At 41.8% G+C, this 16,600-nt stretch overlaps 1 protein-coding gene across 2 annotated transcripts in view; it reads right to left on the reverse strand.

Moving 5' to 3' along the window:
* Window positions 1-16,600, reverse strand: part of KDM4B (lysine demethylase 4B) — a 92,582-nt gene that overhangs the window by 32,538 nt on the left and 43,444 nt on the right. For both annotated transcript variants that reach the window (XM_075723530.1, XM_075723529.1), the window contains exons 8-10: window positions 16,436-16,573; window positions 2,416-2,612; window positions 1,919-1,951 (exon numbers count right to left, since the gene is read on the reverse strand). In XM_075723530.1, the coding sequence (XP_075579645.1) occupies window positions 1,919-1,951; window positions 2,416-2,612; window positions 16,436-16,573 (368 nt within the window). The remainder of the gene's footprint in view (window positions 1-1,918; window positions 1,952-2,415; window positions 2,613-16,435; window positions 16,574-16,600) is intronic.

The following is a 16,600-nucleotide window of genomic DNA, read 5'->3' on the forward strand; positions in this document are numbered from 1 at the left end:
GTACATTTCCAGAATTGAAGATGTTCTGTATCTGCCATAATTCACATACCAGAAATGGGCTTTTTGTGGACTAAAACAGTCTCTTGCTGAAGCCATAAAGTAAACAAAGTTGAGTTTTTCAAGGTAACTAAGTATGAATGACCTTAGAGAAGAAATAACATATCTCTCTGCAGAGTTTAAAAGCTACATTTTCCAAGAGAGTTGGCAAAAAAGCGGCGTTTGTACTCTTTGAAGAACAGACCACAAAGTGACTTAAAATTAAGTAGATACAACTGTGAAGAGGTTTGGGCAGAGGCGAATCCCATTCTTCTAGTAAAGTCCACCCTGCTGAGAAAAGTCAGTCTTCAAGTAAAATACGTCTTTCCAAGACATAAGTATAGGAGAGAGACTACTGCCAAGCAGTATTCAACAGCTTCAAAACTGCTTCAGGATAACACTGAAATCATCTAGGAAACAATGAATAGGTAAGGGGGGAAAAAAAGTACCTGGATCTTTTGCAATAACTTAGGTTAAGAGAGAGGTTTCTCTTCTAAGCAATAGGCTCAAAGAGAGAAAATAATCCTCGGTGTTCAGATAGTACCTTACAGCATGCAAACATTACAAATATCTAACTAACCCTTAATAGCCATAGGCAGTAAAGAGATTCCCAGTTTCCAGATGTGGAAGAAAAAGATCCAGGGACCCACTGGAGTTCAGACAGTCATTGCCCATAGAGTATAAGTCACAACTTCCGACTCTCAGACTACACTGCTTTTCCTGAAGCTCACTCTAGAAGGAATAGCTAAAAACATTTTGGGAATATAACCTCTGGAGTGGAGCGACATTGCAGAGGTCAGTTATCTGCCAAAATACCCTATTTATTACGTCTTTTGGAGCACAGATTTAATGGAGAACACACTATCCCATTGCAGTTTGTAAAATAATGGACACATCATTTCACATAGAAAAGGCAAGACACAGGACCACCAGTCCAAAGAAACACCACGTGACTGAAAACTCCTCAAAGGCAATAAGGACCAGTGCTAAAGAGAGACGCTCTTACTAGTATGTTATCTTTTTCTTTGCTAGAATGCCTAAATAAATCAGCTATCATCAAATCATTAGGTCAATAGTTTTTAAACTGTTACTCAAAGTTCCTATTGAAGATGGCCCCAGAAACCTAAGGTCTATTTAAAGCTTTTTTCCTGGATTTCAGAGAAGCGATATTGGAACTGAAATTACAAGCAGAATATTACATCTGGATGAAACTGTACGATTTCCAGAGACTGCCAACACTCACACCAGAAATTTAACAAATAAAAGGTGCGAGCAGAAAGAAGTAAGCTTTGTGCGCTACACTGCAAGCACTCTGGGTAACAGGCAGAGCAGGAATGAGAATGATGTAAAAAAGAAGGGTGAAGGAGCATACGAAGGGCGCGCGCTTTACATCTGAGTACGTTAAAGCCCTATGATAATTCGATTTTTTATAATATAGAGTCTCATTCTTCAAGCAAGCTTGATGAGGAAGGGAAGTTCTCCCATCGGCAGCCCAGGTCTAAAACACTGTAGTTCAAGTCCACTTTCTGGGACAGCAGCAGCTTTTTATTCACTACCTGCTTCGGTGACCAGTTAGCTTTATCCACAACATTACACATCACTACTAATTCAGTAGACTAACTGCACATTCAAGAATGGAAAACCAGAACAGACATGAGATAGCTGAGCTTCTCTAATGATGCAAGAGGAGATCTCAGGAAACTACACGAAACCAAGATGAAATCTGAGAAACCTTGATGCCCAAGGATTTTCTGTGCGCTTTCAAGAAAGCGGACATGAAAAAAACTAACTAAAAAAGGAAAACACTTTCAGAGTTACTGTTTTAAGAAACTTGACAGGAAAAAGAATGAAGTCATTTAAGTTGATGAGGGAAGTCACATACCGGTGTTTGTTGTCCTCTTCCTCATCTCCTATCCTATAAAGCAAGATTCCAACAGTAAAACGTTAGCATGCCAAATTTTCAATTCAAGCATGCTGTAACACACAAAAACCACAAACTTGTAGAAAATTAATACAGAGATCAAAGGAAGCACAGAAAGGCATGCATAAAATCCCTTTTGCAATTGATGGGTTTTTTTCCCCTCCTGCTTTCTGATAAGTGAAGCTATAAATGTTTACTATAGATTTTTTTGTCTTCCAGGATAAGAGATGAGATGTGAGGGGGCACAGTGTCCTACTTTCAGAAAACATGTGCTTCTGCAACATTTAAAGGAAACAGAACAATGAGGGAGCACATTACCCATGAAAAATTACAAGAGCAAGTGTTAATAAATAAAAAAAAAAGAAGAGTTCAAACTATCCCAAAATAAGAATTACAGCATTTAAAACCAGCAATTAAAATCAACACAGCGCTCAGACACAACTTCCCCCCCTCTTTACCTGCGAAGCAATTTAGCCTTCAACTCTGCCTTCGTCTCATTCCAGGCATCTAGTTCTGGGCTAGTCAGAGCTGTGGGTTTCATATGGTCCAGGACAGCAATGTCTTTTCCTTGTTTCCATAAATCATAACGTTCTGGTTGCAGAACCCTCACAAAGACATCCATGGAAATCTTCACCATGTCTTTGCGGCAAGTACACTGCAAGAGACATCCAGACACCAACATCACGTCAGATCAGAGGAACATTTTCTTTTCTCATTGGCTGTTTGCCTTTCTCCAAAGGCAAACTAACACTCTGCCCATTTTGTCTGTAAGGTCTAAGGTGGGTTACTAGAGTGGGTCAATGCTCAGAATCACGCTGATGTATACATGGGTATTTCAGTTTAATGGAAAGCATTGACTCTACCTGCCCTTGGCAAAATCAGAGACCACACAAGCTGCCACGCTCTCGGAGGGTAGTTGAAGGCTGTTCCCAAGAATGTTCTTCCGCCTCTAAGCCCACCAACCAAACTAAAACTTGCTGGTGACTGAGACCCAGTATACTGCTCATCTACTGCCTTACAGTCATTAGACAGCAATAACTTTGGCCAGTGTAGACCAGGTCTGAGTCTGATCTCAAACCTACGTTCCCCCAATAAGCCAGTCTCTTGCGGAGTTTCTGAGGCTGAAAAGAGATTATTGACATCACTTCATAACTGAAAAAAGCCTTAAAGGAACAAAAGACTAACCTAGTGAACAAGGTAGTTAAAACTTCATCATTTTACATCATGAGCTTGCACCTAAATCCTTCACCAGACTGTAGAGAAATAAAAAAGGCTACAACAATAACTACATTCTGCATCTAAACCACATATGCCTAAGCCAAAGAAAACGTGCATTATTCATTTCAACTAGCAAACGCTCATTAGAATTAACCTCTGGAATTACACCCTTGCCATTGCACGTGCTTCTACAAAGACTACTTACAGGCGTTTTTACTTGGACATCCATTTGCTCTGAGGAAGCACAGAACTAACAGTCTGAGTCTAGCAAGGGGATTCTCACCCAGGACAGAGATACCAGACTGAGCGAACACGTAGCCTTTACCAACTTTTAACTCAGAAGAAGGTACAGGATTGAAAAGGACACAGCAATACACCAGTACCCGCTTGCCTCGTGGAGGCTTTGCTGTTGTATGTGAGAAGTTGAGCCCCCTTTTAGTTCTACTCTAAGGTGCAAAGCTTTACTTAGTATCCACTTGCACTAAATTGCTTTTCAACTTCAAGCTGAGGATGAGGCAATTATAGCCACTTTCCAGGACTTCTCTTTTGCAAAGCTGTTTTACCCTCACTCCACACCTTTTCTAAACTATTCTTTCTCTTAGCAGAAATGCATGAGATTAAACTCATTTCTCCCCTTTCTTCTTTCATTTTTCACTACCATTATTAAAAGATCTATGACTGTAGTAGGAAGCCACTGAGAGAGAAAGTCTTTCTGTACAGTTCTCAGCTATCCCACTTCCCTCCCAACTCCTGTTTCTCATTTTGCAAAGACCGCTGGCTACCTTCTGCTCTGCTCTGACCTGAGTGTGCTGAGTGGGAAGGAGTATTTATGGACACACACTTTCAGGAAAACTCAATTCATTTAATGAAAAATAGTGTGGGACAAAAAGGCTGGAAATGCAATTTGGCCAAAGAACGGCAGGAACACAGATGGTGCCCATGCTTCAAATTCCTGGCCAGGCAGAAGCTCCTCCATCAATACTGGCTTAAGGGATTTGTATTGAGCAGATTTTCAATCACTTTTCCTAAAGAAATTTTAAAAGCACCTGTGCACTGCTACGAAGAGGAATACAGAAGAGCACCCCACAGCACGCATCATCACCGAGCTATGGAGATTGACCTCCTCTGCCTTCACAAAGTATGAAAAATGGCTTAAAAGGGGAATAGACCACTTTCTGATCCTAACCTGGAACCAACATGCTGCCGCACACAGGTGTCAATTCCTTCAAATCAGGTGGAGCAAATCCCAAGTCAGACAGGTCTAAAGGTCTCCAACCACCATCAGCTTGAGTCTCACAAAGATGTAAAGCACACACAGATTATCAAGAACCCACATACTGAGCTATCTGGACGCTATTCCGACTGCTATTCAGAGAAATGACACTGTGGGCTGCAATCTCCAGCGTACCACAACACCAGAAGCCTGCAGTAGCCAAGTTCCTTTCTTTACACAAATCTAATGTGACGTATGTTTATATTTCAATTTTAATTTAATTTTATTGCTTTCACACTAGCAAGCATGAATAATTTACAGAGCCTCTTTCCTTTGGGGCTTCTTCCGGACCATACAGTTATATTTCCTCAGCTGCTGCAGTTGTGTCACATTCACATTCCTGTAACGGCCAGGGTATTTTTCCATACCCTTCCCTCAGACACTGCAGCGAGATCCTGCTTAATACAGCAGATGCTTCCAATACAACTGCAAAAGGGAATGTGCATGTGTGTGTGAGAGGTGAGAGAGGGAGAACGGGGGAGACCAGAGGAGGAGACTGCGGGTAGAGAAGGGCAAGGAATTTCCTTTGCAATTAATTACCTGCTCTATTCCATTAAAGCAGGACAAAATAGCAAGCTTGTGTTTCCCTGTCAATGATACCCATTTTCATGTATTGCCTCCCCTTCCATATGCAGAGTCATTTCTTTCAAAGTATTTAATTGTGGTCATAAACACACGTATTTCCTAAGAGATACTACGCCTACACCCCCCACCTCTGTCTCTGCCTATCCCAATTTCTGCAGAACATACCCTTCCATACTCCATTTCCCCCCTCAAATTCTAACACTTTCATATTCCATTTTTATTAAACTTTATAGAAACAAACAAACAAAAAAATGAACGTCTGCACTTAAACACCACCACTAAGGAGAGATACAAAACCTCATTTCCTTTATGTGAGCCAAAACTGAACCACAAAGCCCCCGTTCAGGTATTCACAGAACTCCTACATACCAGTAGACCTGTGAAAGATTTAAGAGCAATATGGTCACCCAAAGCACAGACCACGACTAAACGGCAACATGAAGGATATGCCTGTCATGTCAAAATGACAGGTGAGAAATTTAAGGAACTCCGAGATCTAATCAAATATCTTCCCGACTTTCCTCCGTTGTTCCCCGTTCGGTAGCCAGACCACCACACCAAACTGCTCGGGAACAGCAAGGCTGTCAGAGCAACAGATCAAACAACGGAATATTCATAACTTGGATCTCCAAGGACCGACTGCAAGTGCTGAAAATCGGGGTGGACAAAACCAAAACAAAAATGTAACAGCTTTAGGGTTAGCTCTTTGCCTTTGATTACAGGGGATCTGAGACTCAAAACAGCAACAAGAAGAGCTTCCCTATTCACCAAATCCGCAGGAACTTAATTTGTTCCATCTTCTGAAGGCTTCTCTTAGGCTCATCTCTGCTTTTTCATAATCTAACAGCTTGGCTACCCATACAGGATAAGAACATGCAAAGGCAACTTGCAGTCTAAGCATGTGCAAACATACTGTAAGGCAATGCACAGTGAAGCACTTTTCAAACACAGAAAACCAAGAGTCTTCCTCTACTTATTATTGTCTGCTACTCGAAGTTGGAGACTGTAGTAAAATATCTGACCACACCAGGAACCCTGTCTCATCAATTATAACTCAAAGACTGATAGTGGGAAATTTGTGGCTACTGAATGTGAAACCATTATCTTACTTGCTAGATTTTTTAAAAATAAAAACCCCAGTAAGTCTATATAAAATAACAGTCAAATAAAAAGACTGTCTCCTTGCAGTAATAAAATGAAATGATATATGGAAAAATGCAGCCTCATTCAACCTCAACCTTCAACGTCATTTTTGTAATGATATTTCCCTCACTTCCCAGCTATTAACACTAAACTGAACCCCATCTGTTCCATAACATATAAAAAGTTAATGTAAAATACCCTTCTCCTTATGTAGAAATAGTCACAAAAATGATGTATTTAAATTGGCACCTCTGGTTCTCATGGAAAACCCCCTCACATTTAGATGAAATCAGGGCCCACTGCACAGTTAAGACTCAGCCAGTCTCCCATTTTGCCTTAATGGAAATTTAAATATAAGAAAACCCAACACACTTAAAGTTGGAGTTCTTTCAGCTATTATGCCACCATTAAATGCCAGACCAAAATCTTTGCTTAAAGCTTTTGTATTTGCTCTTTCATAACAATGAAGCCTAAAAGCAAAAGTTAGTGGGAATGAAAGATGGCTACGTTCAAAAGGCAGCCGAGAAATTCTTGCAGTATATTACAGGAACACATATTGCTAATGCAGACAACACTCCTAAATTTCTCTCCATAAATTTCCAGGACAATGTATAAAGTTTCAGCTTTTGGAAGAAACACAAAGTCCTCCCAGTATAATACTCTTGAACAGCAATCAAATTTGTTATCAGGTTACAGACGTGTTACTGGACATCTAGTTAATACTCATCCAATACGACAGAATAAACTAGTTTGGGCTCCAGTTTAATCTTCCTTCCACTCAGATGCTGTTCGGCAATGCTCTCACAGATAGCCATGGTTTCAAAAGCGACAAAGGCACATAAATTGCAAGTGTCTGCCTGAAAGATGAGTGGCAGGTATTCTGCAAGTAAATGAGGAGTTAAACTTTGAGAAGAAGGAGAAAAACCTAAAATGCATAGTTTGTGTGTTGAATGGTTGGTAGTTGAAAGCTTGTGGGAAAGAAGATGAGACTTAACCCCCTGTTTCTAGTGTAATTACCAGCATTGCCCTAAGTCTCAACAACAAACCAGTTCATTAGGAAACCCACTGGAAGTCCTCTACACAGTTTCATAAACAAAACAATTAGGCAAAGATTTCCAAGGACTCTCCCCAGTCCCTGGCTGCAGGGCATGCCTTCTCCTTGTGTGCTTCCTTAACTTGCGTCTGTAATGTTCCATGCAGATTTTAGTGGGGAGAGGAGTTGGGGAAGGGGCAAGTGCTGTTAGATGGCGAGTCAGGCTTACCCCGCTCCACTCCATCTGTAGTAAGACGATTCTGGCTCAAGATATAATATGAAATGCTATGTGACATGCTTCATTTTAGGCAAATAAAATAACAACCCACCCCAACTGGCATTAGGCTTCTGATGATATGTTACAAGAAGATTTTTTTTTTTTTTTTTTGCAAAGCTATTTGCAACCTTTGCCAGAATTCTTTTTTATCTTTTACTATTCTGTAGACTACACCTGTAAGGATGCTGACTGCTCCTCAACCTGTCTCAAATATATGCAACCCTCGTCCCTGCAAGACAAACACAACCACAGCTAAAGGTCAGTCAGGGGGAGGATCACCTCGGTGCTGTCCCGAGTTACATGATAAGGCTGAAAGGACAGAGAAGGAAATTCAGCGCCCGCAGCAACACTGCAAGAAGGGGATTCAGTGAAGTACTAGTTCCTTTCTGTTCTGACAGACTCGTTCAAGTAAAGGCTAAACAATGACTTCTATCCAGTGGTTGTGATGTAGTCTATGAGTGGTTATGATATAGTCTATGGTGAACATCATTCTGAGGTTATCTCAAGGTATTATTTCTTCTGCATCACACTTGCAGTTGGTGAAAGCAGTCTACCACCAACCACTGCTGTTGGCAGAAAATGTCATTTCAGCAGGTCAGCACCCCATGTTCATGCATTAAGCAAGCAGCGAGCATGAACTGACGTGGCTTGGCGAAGATCCGCAGCTCTGAAGTGACAGACACACTAGGCAATTCTTGCTGAGTAAAGTTATCCTTTTATCCTCCTGTTTGATCATCTGTTTTTTACTAATTTCTTTTTAAAAGAAAGCTGAATGCTGTGCTGTATTACACACCTGTAAACCAACAGATGAAGTAGTAAAATCCACCATTTTGTATCCCCTGTACGACAACCAAGATCTACAGGCAGTTTGTAGAAACATGAATAACTATGTTTGGTGGAATATGAAGCGTCGGTATCTAAAGTGACAACCCAAGATTTGCTTCCAGCACACTATGAAATTTTGTCCCCTGGTAATAACGAGTATTCTTCAGTAACATTTTTCAAAAGGATATGAAGCTGAAAATATATTTTTTGCAACTCCAAATGCTGCAACTTAGAATCAACAGAGGGTTGATGTATAAATAAAGGAGGCAAGACGTTGTATATCAATCCTAAAGGAAACAGCAATCAAGACCCCTCTGAAAACCACACACCAAATAAAGCGCTTCTGTCTCTATCCTGTAATAATCTAGACCCACCTGCATGTATTTTCAAAGCAGCTGGAGAGTCAGGTGAGTGCAGAGCAGAAGCAAGATCTGAATCCTGATGACTCAGATTAGGAAGCGCCCAGCTATAAGTCACCCCACGAAAACCCTAAAACTGCTAACCGCCACTAGAGAACCAAGCTGGAAGAAAATTAGAAGCACGGCTATCAGGAAAGACAATAATAAAGCAAAATGGAGTTAAAAAAATTAAGAGGCTGTTCATAAGCAATCTACTCTCACTGCACTATAATAAAAAGCAGACTTTATTTTTAAAGTGTTCTTCATGCACAAAGCGAAGAGGCAGAAGGGTAAAAATGTTGCCTTTCAGCACACTGAAGGAATTTCTGTGGAGGACATCAAAAAGGAAAGGTACCTGATGAGAAAGTGTAATGTCAGTTCACAGCTACTTCACACTTCTACACTGCCTTTCAGAGTTCCAACATCCCCACTCCTGCAATTCTTGAACAGAATGCACTCTTTAGTTATTTATTCTTAGGTGGAATGTAAGATTGCTCTTCTTTCTTCATATGTATGCCCCCATGCATCACCCCTGAGCAATTCCAATGGAGCAACACCAGCTGCCCAGGGAAGCACGATGCTAAGGCAGCTTTTAAAAGGGATCTTTGCTGGCCTTGCCATACTAGCGTCCCCAAAGCCAGATGACCCTTAAGCCTCCGCTCTGACACATGAATGATTTGGTAGACTTTATCAGGGACTCCTGTGTGACAGAGACGCTGAACGAATAAGCTGCAGGGAGCACATTCTTCAGATCCCTATTTACTGCAGACACAAAGCACACCACAACCTCCACGCTATAAATCACAGGGTTAGCGAGGCAGAGAGAGAATGGGAGACTGTGTCAAGCCAGCACCATCAGGACTCCACGCGTTCAGGGCAGCTTTCCATCCCAGAGATCCGGCAGTTTCCATCGCAGGCTCTTGGAGAGTCACCCTGAGCTGGCAAAGTCATTACCAAGCAGCATTCAGAAAGGCAAGAACAGCATACTTTACACCTTGCAGTAATTAAGCTGAAGTAAATTAGCTGAGTAGCATAAATAGGCCTAGGCTGTTTAAAAAAAAAAAAAAAAACAAAAATCTGTTTAAAAAACCCCAGATCCGCCCCAGTTCAGTGCTGTAAGGGTTCCACCAAACACTGAGCAGGGAGGGAGGCGACCTGCCTCCCGTCAGCACTGCCCCGGCTGCCTGCCCGAGGCAGAAATGTCCCCTTTGCTGCGTGGATCGAGTCATCAACAGTTCATAATTACATTCTGGATTTAAAATCAGTTTCTCCGATGCCCCTTCTCAAGGGCAGGGCATCCGGAAGGGGCAGGCCAGGTACCTACTTAGCACCCATCCACCTGCACGGATGTCAGTCGCTGGGTCCAGCGGCAGCCAGGCATCCCGAGGACTGAAATCCTGGAAACCTCCCGGATGTATTTTTTTCTGCTCACAGAAGTGTAAGTGTTCTGCCTTCATTAACAAAAATGATGACAAGCAACCTCGCAATCAGTACTTCAGAAGGGGATCTTGGAAGAGATCTGATAAAACAAAGCTCCAAGACAGTTTCAGAAAAACAACCGTCTCCTTTCCACCTTAGCATGAAAAACACTGTAAAAATTCCTCTTTATTGCACAAAATCAGTGCTTTGTGGAGAGTAAGGTATTAGGGATGTTTAAAAATAACACAAAAAATAAGCACAAAAAAGGCAGAAGACTTGGTACAAGAGCAATTTTTGAATCTGCCTTACAAAAATAGACTATGGAAGTTATTTTCCTTACTAGATTTTTTTTTTTTTTAAAGTATTCTAAGCTTGAAAGGTCTAATTAGAGTCAGTTAAGGCTTACATACAAAGTACTGCAAAAATACAATTCTGATTTCCCTTATTTCGGAGACCAATTTTATAGTATTACCAAACAGTTTCCGCAAAACATTCATGAATTTTATTCTCTTGGAAAACAGGGACATGTTTTAAGAGAAAACCTATTAACATCTGAATAGTAAGAAGTAAGCTTCAATTTTACAACAAAAATTATATGCTAGACAACTTTAAATCACAAATACTCCAAATGTAGATTTGAGATCTGTTATTTCAATATTATACCAAAAAAAAAACCCCACGGCAGGAGAGGGTTCAGAAGCCATGGGCTATGTACAAGACCACAGTCTGAGATCCTAAAGACACCTCTCTTCAAGATGCCTTTATATATCAGTAAAATTCAAACAGAAGAGTCTTACTTGTCTTCCCCTTCTGCCCACAGAGGTGGCTAAGCAGCAGAGCAGGACTGAACCGCACCGGAGCCTAAGTCTGTATGGGAATATTGTGGAGGATGAGATGAAGGCTACTTATTTCAGAATGTAAAATGTAGGCTTTGGGAAGGAAGGGCAACTTGACCCCATTTTATATTGAGACAGATAATTCCAGCACTACCTCTGGAACAAACAGGAGATAAACTGAAGGCATGAAAATGTCAGCCGATGGTAACACAGACGCTATCACCCAGCAGTGCCTGCTATTAATATAAGGAAACCGCGAGAAACTGTTCCCCTCCCATCCACTCGTTTCCAGTCCAGTTTGCAAAGGAAATAGAAAAACTGACCTGTGGGGTACACTTGAATTTCTTATAAGATTGTACACTCTGAAAACGCCTTTTTGAATACCGGAAGACTTACAGGCCACCTCGACTTCAGGAAGGACACGTTACTAAGACACTTGGCTTTAAAGGGTTGTTCAGGCACACACAGCTAGTAAGACCCTCTGTCTGTCGCCGACTGCATCCAGGAGTTTTCAGAAACAAAGCGAATCAAAACAGTAATGCAGAAAGGAACTGCAGGCTCACGTAACAAAACAAAAAGAAAAAAAACCTGATGGGAAGGAATGAAAATTATCATTTACTGCCTCTTACGCACCAGGCCTTCTTCAACAACCAAACAGAAAAAGGAACACGACAAAGAGTGAATGCAAGACAAATGACCAAAGAACTCCAGCTATGGAGGACAAAGGAAGATATTTCTCCCTAATTTTCTAGGCTCTGCCTATGCAGGTAAACATTAACTACAGTATATACAAATAAAACCATCCCTACTCAACTGTATTATTTAATCAGTAACGTTAAGGTCTAAAGAAGAGCATTCAGATTACAGCTGACTCCTGAAATATTGTGCCAGTATCTCCAACACTACGAAAAACCCTTTTAACTCATTTCTTCTGGATCTCTTTTTACCTCGCACACTGTGACAGATTGATGCTCATGTTAGTCAAATAGCACTGCGTCTCAAAAAAAGCACTCCCTGCCAGAGTTTGATCTCCCCATGCAGCATAGCAAAGAACGCTGAAAACAATTCCCATCACGTATCTGGAAAGACCTAGTGGCAGCGGACCAGGATTATCTATGGGAGCCCCGAGATTAACCAAAGGTGTCTCTCCCACCCCTCGACAAGCAACAGGCAGATGTGCCGTTCGACCACAGCTTTGCACACAGGTGGGGTGGAATAGGCAAGCTGTGGTTGGCCTCAAAGTCACCTTGCCTGGAAAGAAGTCAGCTGCAACACAAGGTTCCTCGAGGACAGATGGAGACATTTACATTGACAATAAATGGGATAACAGTTAAAGAGCTGTTAATTCTTACACTTCTGGGTACAATGTCCAGCTGTAGGCAAGACATCTATTTCCCAATGGTACACCACCATATAATTAAAGACATGAAGTAAAAGAGAGTGTTATACCCTTCCTCGGGATCTAAGGAGACTGACATTTGCTAAGAACAGAGAGCAATCAGTCCTGAGGATTTATACACATCATGAGAGATGACATGAATTTTGTCTGTCACGTACCAGCACTCAGCATTGAAGCTAGAGAAGCAATTATTAGAAGGATCCGCAAATCGGATTTAAGAGGCAAGCACCTGCTATAACTAAAAAGCTGAAACAAGACCAGGGAAAACCTGAAGAGAGAAAGCAGAGAATTCTGCTGAACGTTTGTGGTAACCCATGTGCCAAAAGCCGTCAGCTCTCAAACTGCCCACCTGAGCCTGGGACATGCTAAACAGGTACTGGAGACCTCTGACACAGATGAAGACACAAATTTATCTCCGTGTATTGGCCCTATGTTTAGTTAATAAAGATGTTTTGGTCAATACGTTCTTACGGCAAGAGGCTACTTGTCAGCGATGGTTACAACTGCCATCTAAAGACACGGAACCCAGCATCACACCCGAGCTGCCGTCATACATAGACCCTTCCAGTTCCTTCACATCAACTTCTCCTAAGCAGGTCTTGAAAGAGACTCCGAAACCTCTCACTAGGTTCTCAGAAAGCTTTGAACCGAGCAGGACAGCTAGTTTATTCGCTTGGGCATTCACCAAACCAATTTCCACTTGAATTTTTAAGCATCTGTTCATCCTGGTTACAACTTTACACAGATACAAGCATATTTACCCACTATTAGTTTCCTACACAACTCTGCAGCCATTACTTTTTTTTTTTCTTTTGCCAATGCTGATGCTTGTTCTACAATTAGAGCAGAACCAGTGTCTAAGAAGCTGATCTTTAAACTTCAGTCTGGTTATTATGTATTTTTTACAGCCCAGGCAGGTTCTGCTGTGGTTAGCAGAACATTTCATCCATCTGGCAGGCAATTAGCACGGCACTGTCTACGCTTCTCTGAGGTGAGCCATTACCGTCCTACGTGAGCTCTCTCTTAAGCTATGCCATTGACATATATCGCTCTCAGTAGAGCAGAATCCAAATTTCACCCCCAGGATAATGTCCAGGAGAACATTACAACTGGCTAATTTTGAACCTTACCTTGTCACCAATCTCATGAGTACTGGTAGGACAAGACAGCCGTATTGCTAACCTGAGGAAAGGAGAAGAATCACCTTCCAGCCCACTGGCTTCAGTGCAGTAAGAGCATGTACCTGCAGAGTGCCGCCCAGCCGAGAGTTTCCAAGAACTTTATAAACAAGTATGTGACAAGAAAAAAAACCAAACCTGCTCGGATGTGGGCAGGGATAATCTGATTGTGCCCGAGAGCACAGAAATCAATATAGCCCTTCTTTAAATTCAGTAAACCTGCAGTGGTTAACCAAAAAAATCACATGCTCCAGGATGCGTCTCTCCACGAATTCTCTCTCCATGAATGTGCAGGGAGCTCAAGTGTACACAGTCAGCTGATATTTCATTAAGTCCCTGTTTAACTTAAAATGAGATTTAAACAAACCTTTTGCCCTTACAGTGTAACAGCATTCATACCTCATCTGGAACCTGACAGTAAGGTATCAAAGGGTTAATTAACACGTGTGCAGTGCGTGGTTTAGGCAATATTAAATGGAAGTTTCTGAACAGACAAGTGTCACCGAGTGCAATGGAAATAAATTGGGCGTCTCCTTCCACACTTCAACTTTCTCTCCCTAGATTTGCTCAGAGCTCTCTATGCTGCTTGTACAGTAATTTCACGCTACGCTGCTTAACGATGTAAGCATGGAGGCTCAATCTAAAACTGCACTTCCCAAATGTCACTTGTTTGTGAACACATGGCTGAACCCAAAATTGCTTTTAATATTAGAGTGGTGCCTGCTGGCACTGCTGTAGTTAAGGGTCTGTCAGAATTTCCATGATAAACCCCATTTTCTGGGGTGTAATACCATGACCATTTGCTACAGATAAACCTGGTATACAAGGTCACAGCAGACAAACACAATTTTTAAAATTTTCAAACCAAGTTTGCTTGGCTATTTTTGAGTTTAAGACACTTAACACTGATTTGAGGCCTCTTACGGTTTCAGGTTTTTCTTACCATCCCTCCCCATCCAGAACACATTCAAATGCACGACTCCCACTCCAGCCTCCACCTGGCCCTGGAGCCTCCACTACTGCTACAGGGTCTGGTCTACAGCCTTGCTGGGATACGAAGGGATTGCAGACACCAGCGCAGGGTTCGCTCCTCGAACACTGGTGGGGGACAAGGAGGACCAATACAGAACTTCTCAGCATGAGGATTTTTCTGTTACAAGAATCATTTCAGTTGCCGTTGCTAGCATTACCCCACTGGCACAGTGAGTTCGTGTATTTTGTATTTCACGACACTGCCACTAGCATGCCTAACAGAAGATGCTTTTACATCGCTGTAGTTTCAGAAATGAAATCACAAAATCTATGTGTTTCTTTTCTAAAAAGAGAGAGCTCAGATCCCAAACTTGCTGCCTAATGGCAGACTCCTTGAAACTATGGGATGGATATTACCGAAAAAAACCAAACAAGACAGACACTTCACCTTTCAGGAACCTAAAGGGCTGAGCTTGCTTTCTGTGGGATGAACTCAGGCATGGAGTACGGTGCCATTGGACAGCCAAACACCGCCTGCCCGCAGCTGCTGAGGGAGGATGCAGAACACCAAAGAGAGGAAAAAGCAGAAAAAAAAACCCCTCCTGTAGGGTGACAACCATCTTCCTTTTCTAGCTGGGTTAAAAAGGAAAAATAGGAAGAAACAGCATGGGGGTTTTTTGTGATTCTGCAAGATCCCTTGAAGCCTGCAGTGCCAGAAACAGCACTAGCCTCCAGAAGCAAAAAAGTGTGACTCTCATTAGTCACAAAGCAGCCGCTCGGGCTGATGAACACACAACATTGATCGCTACCGAATCTAATTCTGTGCAGAAAGTTTCAGCTTGGCTCAAAAATGGCCGAAGGCATTACAGCAAAAAGGTGGAGAGTTAAAAAGGGCGCTGTCAAGGACCCCAGGATCCCAAGGCTGAAAGAGAATGACGCCATTCAGTAATCATCTACCTTTTACTACTCTCAGAACATAAACCTTTGTAAAGGAAAAATGGACATCACTGCATTGTTCCACAGATTGAGACACAGAGGTACTTGCAGTTCGTTTTGAACAGTTGGTTTTGCCCAGAACAAAGCGTTAGGATGCATTACCAAAGTTACAGAGTCAAGCTGCGATGATGGAAGAAAAATAAGTGAAGGAGATATTATAAATGCTATTCTAGAGTGAAAAGTAAGTCTGCCTTTCTGGAAAGGAACATCTGAGCCAATTTCAAACTGCTACCCCACTGCAATAATCTCTCCTTTCCCCAAAGACTTGTGTGGAACTGAACCCTAATTTAAAAATTCACAGATCCTATTGAATCAGTTAAGCTGATCAGTTATACTTCACACTTAAAAACAAGAGAATGCAGTATGCGTGCTGCCATGAAAACCATCACTGACTTCAGAACTGTCAAAAGTAACAAAACATACAAGAAATTTGCCCTAACGAGAAAGAGCCACACAAAGCCATTCCAGCATGACTCTCCTCTTCAGACTTAACTGAGAGCTTTTTCACAGTGCAGAGAAATTCTGATATTTTCAGAAGGTTATTACCATAGTCTTATTAAAGCTTAAAAGTATTTCCAGCTTATTCCTTCTCCTTCAATGTGTACCTAATGAATTGTATTCAGTTACATCAGTCACCGTACTCACTGTGAAATGCAGTTTAGATGCATCAAAAAACTGATCCTAACTTACTAGTCTCAAAACAACCTCTTCACAAGGTGCATATAACACCTAGCATGCGAGAAGTCACTACTATGCCCTCAAAACGACACGAATTAACAACAGGCATAAAACAGCAACGTCACGATGAAAGAGCACATTGACAAAACAATGGCACTTGCCATTTTGTTCTTAAGGGGAAGTCTCCCACTCTCATTCCTTTGTATTCCATGAGCTAGTGGGTTTAAGTCATCCAAACAGACACCTACTTGGGTTGCCATTTTTCCATAGTCAATCCATCGCAAAGTGGCAAAGTTGGTAGACTCAGCACAGTTGAAGCCATGATTGAAGCCAGCATGGTAACCGTAAGGAAATGTAATCATAAACTCTCCAGCTTCCTGGGTGATCTGAAAAACAAAAATAAAAGGAAGAGA

The sequence above is a fragment of the Pelecanus crispus genome, chromosome 20 (assembly GCF_030463565.1).
Source record: "Pelecanus crispus isolate bPelCri1 chromosome 20, bPelCri1.pri, whole genome shotgun sequence".
Lineage (NCBI taxonomy): Eukaryota > Metazoa > Chordata > Aves > Pelecaniformes > Pelecanidae > Pelecanus > Pelecanus crispus.